The sequence below is a fragment of the Galendromus occidentalis genome, unplaced genomic scaffold (genome assembly GCF_000255335.2).
Source record: "Galendromus occidentalis unplaced genomic scaffold, Mocc_1.1 scf7180000077460, whole genome shotgun sequence".
Classification (NCBI taxonomy): Eukaryota; Metazoa; Arthropoda; class Arachnida; order Mesostigmata; family Phytoseiidae; genus Galendromus; species Galendromus occidentalis.
This window is the reverse complement of record NW_003805448.1, coordinates 367,873-375,952: the sequence shown is the minus strand read 5'-3', so window position 1 is coordinate 375,952 and position 8,080 is coordinate 367,873. Positions and strand designations below refer to the sequence as shown.

Below are 8,080 nucleotides of genomic sequence, written 5' to 3'. Positions count from 1 at the left end.
ACAGGAGAACAGACGAGCGAACGAACGGACGGACGAGCAGACAGGCAGGCAGGCGGGCGGGCGGGCACACGGGCCGTCGGCTCGAGCCAGGGCCTAGTTTCGAGTGTACAGACTACTATAATAATAACGATAGGATGACAAAAAGTTTATTTTTCCTCTTATTGTTGGTCGGTCGTGCTAGTAGTGCTGGTTGGTGGTCGTGGTGATGGTAGCCGCCGCCGTCGCTGCCGCCGCTGCCGCCGCAGTCATCTTCCACCCCTCGAGCACAGCCACCGCCTAGGAAAGAGTCATGCGCCGCCTCCGTGGATCGAGGCCGCTCTCGCAACCAATCGGCAAACTTCTCTCCGACCGCACTCGAACCAATCAGGGCAAGCTCGCTGGCCGCTGCTGCCACTGCTGCTGCTCGGCCGCGCGCGCTCTCACCGGTTCCACGACAACAACAACCAACTGCAGACGCAACCCCTGCCTGCGCGGGAGCAGCTGCTGCTGAAACCCGGAAAAAAGACAATGAAGACTAGTGGGGCGCCACCGCCGGAGCAACGATCCCGGCAGGAATATGGAGAAAGATTAAACGAATCTCCTCGTCGTCGTTGCCGCCGCCGCCGTCATCATCATCCTGATAGTCATCACCATCAGCGCCCGCCGACTCTCTCGTTCGACCGTAGCTTCAATGTTCTGCTCCTTCCGGCTCGCTTCGCTCCTAGCCGGAGAACTCGCTGGGCTTCCGGGTTATCCCATCAGCCGTAATAATTTCTCCTGGTCCCAGAATACGATGATAAGTCGCTTCAGTCTGGCGTGGATTTGGGAGAAAAGATCCCTTCGATCATCATAGAACCCGGGGATACGGGGAGAAAACGCTTGAAATCCTTGTGGTTCACCGAAACTTACTTGCAAACATGTAAGGTTTGAGGGCTCCCCGAGAATATGTACTTACATAATGTATAGTTCGTCATTCTACAGATTCCCCTTGCTGAATTATCGATCAGCAGCGAGCTCGCGAGCCATGAGCATCCGATATCCGTTAGGCGTTTGAGTACCTCCCTTCCTCCGGTGGAGACTGACGATGGTTTGTAGAATGTTCAGGCACATTTCGCAAGGATTCCCGCGGATCGGATTCCCGTCAGACAGTGAAGCTCCGGCTCGATTCCCTGGTTCTGAAGAGATGAGAATCGCCTCCTCTGGAGTGATAGCGAGATGCGGGGAATATGAGCGATCATTTTGGGCTGCAATGTCATCGTTGATGCCGTGTCCGATTAATTCCTGGTCATTGCTATCGGATCGAGGTCGATTCCGTATGTGTTTTCGGTTTTCGGCTTCGGTTCACAGCTTGGAGTGTGATGTGCATCTAATTGTAAATCGACGACTTCTAGACTCCTTGTGCGGAAAGTTGACAATCATCTGCTTGGCCCCATCGTGGTTTTGAAGCTGCTTCGGGGTCGAATCAATTCTAATTTCTAATCATTCGAGAAGGATAGAATCTCGGCATGTGCCTACATAGTGAGCCCGGTGGAATGAAATGGAGGGAGAAAGCGCTTCTGGGTCTCTGTGATATCCCAAGGCTGCATTCTCAGGATTCAGACGCGTCAGGGCACCTGCTGAGACGAATCGTCTGAGATGGGATCTTTTTTTTTGTCTCTGCGATTCCTCCTGGACGTAGAGGACTGGAAGTGGGACCATCTATCGGACGGCAGCCTCCGTTGAGGTTTTCTCATCAGGAAGGCTGGAAGATCTGTGAGGATCGTAGGGTTTTCAAGCGATTTCCGAACATTCGGTAGCTGAGCTCCGAGACTTCTCTCAGCTAGAGCGCGATATCCACGTTTTTCTCCAAATATCCTTGACCTGGCTCGGAGAAGTTCCCTAATCCTCGAACGAGTGATCTCGATTCAGGTGGTGGAGGTCGGCGACGATCTGAGAACCACCGACGCGATCGTTGCGCGTTTCGCACCTCGAGCGCTTTGCGTCTATAGCGCATCGGTCATCCGAAGACTTCACTCCAAGACTTCGCGCCACGACAGCTCCATCACAGACTGTCCACTGAACAACACTCGAGCATGAGGGTCCGGCCGCGCAACGGTTCCTGTTTCAATCCCCCTCATGGATTGCCTCGCGGGAGGCAATCCATTCGTGACACCTGTTGGGTTCACCGCTGGCTACTCTCGAATCCGTTTCTCGGGAGAGCATGATGGTTCCATGGGCGAACATGTTTCTGCCTTGCTCACGTATTATTCTATTTTCCATTTGTGCTCGTGTCGAAAGCAACTTATAGTGTCTGAGAGTCGAGAGAGCGAAAGAGCCTGAAATACGCAAAGACGGATGAGGAAAGCACTTCAGACCTGATGGGAAACTTCATGGGCCTGCTTTCCGTCACCTCTGTTCATAGCTCGTGCGCGGATGCACTGAGAATCGTATGCACAGATTCATTTGGATGCCTGTCGTCGGGTAACCTTGAATAATTCTGTCAAGACCACAGCACGGATCACCCTCGTTTTGTCAGCAAGATATCCCTAATCCTTCGCTTCCAAGCAGAGGAATGAATGGTGCGTTCAGCTATCGGAGAACTCGATCCATGCTTCTCCTCGGGACTCGAGATGAAGGTCAAAAGTCCTCTCCCAATCGGTCTCCCGCGAGATGGAGGATGATCATCACCTTGAATGTTCACTTCGACGATTCATCGTATCGTGTGCAGGAGACTGGAGAGAAGCACAGTTCGTATTCGTCCTCGGTCATTTTCCCTCCAAGGAGAAACGATTACTTCTACATCGCTGGTCTGAAAATTAGAACGCCGTTGGAGACGGCACATCAGATGCAGGGTCGTCAGAAACGAGGCCCGTGAGGTCTCGTCTTGTGCTTAGCGAGCATCTCTCCACATACTCGGTGTTGAGTCAACCCTGAGGACCCTGCGAGAGGCAAAGCACGGAGCATTGTTCGTTCCGTTCCAAAAATATAATTTTTAACGGGGGCTTCGAAAGATTTGAGGGTCTGGGCCAATAATCCCCCCTGCTTGAGCTGCTTCGCCTTCGAGATGAGAAGCTCCAATTGCGTAAGGTGCGTTTCACACATCAACTTCTAAGGCGCCGATCCTGATACAGACAATATTGTTCACGAAATGGGAGGCATGCCCCTTTAGAAGGAAGAGGAATGAGCAGCCCAATCAAGCGGTGGGCGATGTATCCCGAGGCAAAGTGACTCCCGACCGTGTTTAGACTCTTTCCCAGAGTCTTTCCGTAGCATTCCCCGACTCACCTCTCTCTCCTTGATTTCAGAAAATTATATCACGCCGCTCAATCTCCGTATCGAGGATCAGCGATTCGCGTTGGTTCGTCTCAGTAGGCTGCTGCTTGAGGTCGGTCGAATAAGACAAACACAATCTATGATCTCGGGGATCGACGGAACTGAGGTATTCGCATGCTGATCCAAAGTTTAGTCTCTCGTTTTCTGTGACAGAGATCCCAGGTTGGAACGGACTCCGTGTCAAACGGGACAAGGCCGGAATTACAGTTCGAGCCTTGACACATGTCATCAATTGATGCGCGATGAACCGTCGTAGGTCGGAAGACGACGTCCGTCGCAGGAGGATTTTCCGCGAAGCTGAAAATGCTCTCTCCGGGTCTCAAGAAGGAAGATTCAGTGTATATATTTGTCGTTTGGCCGCTGGAGCATCTCATGCAAAATTCGTTTGATCCATCACTTCCAAAAACAATTCAGTCTCCCTCTTTGCAACCTGTTTCTTCTCTCCGTCTTCTGAATCGATGCGGTACGGAGCGAGGATGTAACCTCCGTAGACAGAGTCCGACACCGTAGACCCTTCCACGATGCTCTTGAAACGCAGCAGCCAAGCACGCGGCGACGCGGCGCCGGCGTCGTTCCCAGCACGGTTTTTTGTCGGAGTTCTGGATGTACTTCTGATTGGCTCATTGCATCATGTCGGATCATTATTCACTGAGGTAGCTGATCATCACAATGGCGAAACTCCGGCGAGGATCAAGGGAAAAGCTCTCCCTCGAGCTCCCATTTGTTCTAGAGGACCCTCAAGTTCTTGGATTGTCGTACCAAATGCGTGGGAGCTTGATCCCATCTGAAAGTTGGTCGAACGACTATTCGAGCTTTTCCGTCACTGGGTTCGTCGCAATTCACCAGGGACATTGATGAAGGGATCGGTGCTCGGGAAGCTTCCCGATTAATGAGGAGATCTGCCCTCATTCTCTGACCTTCTCCACCTCATAGACTTGAGGTTGGAGGAAAACTTATCTTGCATTGCAATGGAGAGGTTGGATATGCGCGGAAATTTGAGATATTAATATTTATTTTTTCTGACCCTCCCGCGTCGGTCCCGTCGAAGTATTTATCCATGACTCTCGTCAACGATAAATTGCGTCCCTCTTACGCGCCTCGTAGTTGTAATGGCTGAGCTACATGTGTGACACCAAGGCGCTGCTCCCCCTACCGAGAGCTCCCGGAGGATGACGCGCCACCTCGTGGCCCATGCTTTTGTACAGGGACCGAAGATTCTTGGGGAGGCACGCCCCCCCTGAATCCGCCGCTGATCCGAAGACCGGGTCTGGGGGATCGGGAAGTCGGACCTCGGAGAGATGAGGCGCCAGCCCGGCCGCGTTTGAACTTCCGCGAAAGATCATCGACATCAATTCCGCGAGTCTCGCGGAAAGCAGCGTTCGCCTCTGACGAACTCTCCTGTCCGTAATGCTCGTTCGCCCCTCACGGACTGAACAGAACGTCGATAGGGCGGTGTGAGGAGCAAACCCTAAATCGTCGAAAAGGCACGGCGTCCCATCGTGAAACCGTCCGAGCCTAGCCCGATGTCTGCTCTTGAAGCAGTGAATGAGCAGCAGAAGCTGTGGTCGCCTACTGAATCTAGCCGTCACTACTCTCATATGAGAGCAGCAGATCACCAGCTAACCCGATATACTCGATCTGGGAATTAGTGCCTCGGAATAAAAAGTTTCTATTCGAATAATCAGTGTATCTGACTATAGTGGTGCGTCGTAGTGTTCTTGGATCAAGATCCAGGAATGGAGCATACCGAGCTCCGGTCAGACGGCAGCCATAGGGGCTCCAGCAGCTGTCCTTGCGGCATCACCAGAAAACTTTTGATGAACGACAGCGCCAGACCTTGTACTTGTAACAGTAAAAGTGCCGCAAGCGGAAGCGAGTCTATTGAGAGCCCGGGCTCAAGCTCTCTCGCTTACTCCGTCAACACGGGGGGTCAGCCATTCTCGAAACTGCCCAGAGAAATAATTGTGTACATCTTCGAATTTCTGAACTACGATGAGATCGCACAACTGCGTCCCGTAAGTATTCCCCTGGTATTCTTGAAGCTTCCGCGGCCGAAAACTCAGAGCTCAGCCCAGATCCGTCGGCCGAAGATCTGACATCCTGGTCTCTGATGGTGGAGGTAAAGAAGAGAGTTTCGAAGGATGTTTTCGTCGAGAATGCGAATCGAGAAGCCATCACAAAATGGCTCTGATTAGTCATCCGATTGGCCGGAGGAGATCCCTCTCGGGAGAGACGACGGATGCTGGGGTTTAGGTACTTCTCCTCCGTCGGGAAGCGGTCGCTGAGACCGTTCTGAATCCAATCATTGTTCAGCAGCGGGTTTGTTCGTGAAGCGGGATCACACATTCCATGCGTTGACCTCATTCCTCAGCAGCTTGAACGGATAACGGATCTTGTTCAGAAACCCTCGCCCCGTTCCCCACTACAGGGATCCCGTGGCTCAATGATCGGTGGATTCCCACACATTCGACATGGAACCTCGTTAGTCATCCCGTCTTCTCGAGACACCGGGTAATTCATCGTCTTTGGAACAGGAGCCTTGACTGAGTTACGGGTCTTTGCTAGCTGTCTGCTGGCCGGGTGGGAAACCCGACTCCTTGTCGGCAGGGACTGAACCGAAATTCGGATTCTAGGATAATTCTCTGTGAGCGGGACATATCGGATGCTCCCCGGAGAGGAAATCTAATAACTCTGTCACTCTTGATCTCGGTCCGCCAGGCCTTCCCCAGTATGCCGCGGATTGCCGTCTTGATTTGCTGAAACTGAATATCGAGATTCCTTTTAGATAGACACCGTGACCGGGGCAAGCTAATTCGGGCTGGGCTCGGCGATGATTCGGCATCACCATCCTCTCAAGTGAATCACGAGTCTGATCCTGCCGTTGGGCTATCCTGCCGGATGAAACAGAATCAGGGTTTATTCCACCCCTCAGCCTCGGCGTCTCATCCTCACGGGCTTGCGTCAGCGAGTGCCTTGAGTAGGTCCTCCTTCAACATCCAATATTGTCTCCTATAAGGATATATCTTTCCTGTTACAGGTCTGTAAATCATTCGATGATATTTGCAAAAGCATGCTCAACGAGGGCTATTACAAAATGGAGAAATTCCACAGTGACTCATTGAAGAAAGTCAAATCACAACTACCTCGGAGGGAGAGTGAACGAAGGTAGATGACTTCGCATAGTCAGCAGTTGAGACTCACGAAGCATCACGAAAATCGAACGGAGCAGCCTTCTCATGTGATTCGGAATGAATCGTTCCCATTAGCGGCTAAATATCGACTCAAATTTCCAGGACACATCGTTTGGCGAGGCACGGTGACATTTTGATGGCTATCGAAACGCGTCTGAGTCTCCTCAGTATGACGTACGGGAAATTCATTGAACAGAACTTGTGTTGCTTCATTCCGGGTCGTGTAATCGATGAAGTCAGGCGCATAATAAAACTAGTCAATACGGACCAAGTACGTTTGATTCTCATCTAAAACTCCATCCCCCTATGCTGAAAGTACTATGGCTGGATTGATTCCCCCTGGCGGCTCATATGACGCCGCGACGCGCGTGCAATGCATGGGGTTCGCCCGCACTAAAGTTACTCCCGCTCCCGAAGGATCCTCCTAGACCACACGAGGTATTGCAAGAACTCCGCGATATCTCATCGATGGCCATGGAGCATTTTGATGAATGCATTCAACCTCGGCTCAGAGCAAAAATAACCGGTGAGTTCAGATCGAGCTTCACGCTCCCTGAGAGATTCGATGGAAAGGTGAGGCTCCTGAGAAACGCTCGCGGTCTTTATCCTGCTTAATCTCTACCTTCGTACGACCCACAGATCGTCTCTCGGGAGGACTTTCGGACCCTCTGTTAGCTGCTGCGAACTTGGCTATCGTTGAAGCTAATGATACCGTGATGGGATACAGACCCGGTTTCCGGATTGCATCCATGAGCAATCTCGCGCCGCATTATACTGGCTCCGTATATCAGACCATTGCCGATCACAGTCGGAAAGTTGCGAAATTGGAGAGTAAAACGAAGGAATTAGAGAAGCGGATTAAGGAGAAAGGTAGGCTTTAGCTTTTCGTCTGCTATCATTTCTTTCCTTTCCCGCAACGACCATGAGATGGCGAAATTTCGAATTCGCGATGTGAATCTACTCAGCCCGCGAGTAGATGATCTTACGTAACGCTGATTCGCAGAAAATTAACCTGAAGTTTTCGATCGATTCGCAGATAAGAAACTACAGGAAATCAGCGAGCGACTGAACGTTTCGAACGTCGTGATAGAAAAACTGACGGGGAGAGTCGCAGAAGTGGAGAAACAACTGGTGGAAGTGCGAAGCATGCTCAGGAAGGATTCGTGTGAAGTGGCAACTAGCCGCAGTAGCAAATTTCCCGCAGATGATCTCGATGTTTGCGAACTCCAACCACGGGCAAAGAAAAGTCGATGGGACTTGAATTGAGTGCTGCTGTACAAATCTAGCGGAGAATGAAACGTATTACCATCCGAGTCTTAATCGGAATTCAGCCCCGATAACAAACACGAATTTATTGAGTGATCGAGCAGAGAAACACAGGCCCAAATCGAGGGCCGAGAAAAATTTATTTTGGATCGAGTTAGTCTCTTCTTTGACTCGTCGGGTCGGCCTACTCCGTTTGACACCGGAATCCGTCTATAGGATTCCGTGACGAAGCTTTTCATTCCTTCGGATCTAGCATGGTCACCATGTCTTCGGTAGAGTGTGGCTCATTGTGTAATACTATTGCCTCAACTTGTCGAAGCACCACGTGACCC

At 51.4% G+C, this 8,080-nt stretch overlaps 1 protein-coding gene across 1 annotated transcript; it reads left to right on the top strand.

The window, feature by feature from the left end:
• The first annotated feature begins 4,878 nt into the window (after nt 1-4,878).
• pall (F-box protein pallbearer) lies at nt 4,879-7,878 on the top strand. The gene is made up of 6 exons (XM_003744103.1): nt 4,879-5,306; nt 6,329-6,456; nt 6,585-6,753; nt 6,900-7,008; nt 7,122-7,352; nt 7,519-7,878. The coding sequence occupies exons 1-6, from the start codon at nt 5,028-5,030 to the stop codon at nt 7,746-7,748; spliced, it is 1,146 nt and encodes a 381-aa protein (XP_003744151.1). The 5' UTR covers nt 4,879-5,027; the 3' UTR covers nt 7,749-7,878.
• The last annotated feature ends 202 nt before the right edge of the window (nt 7,879-8,080 follow it).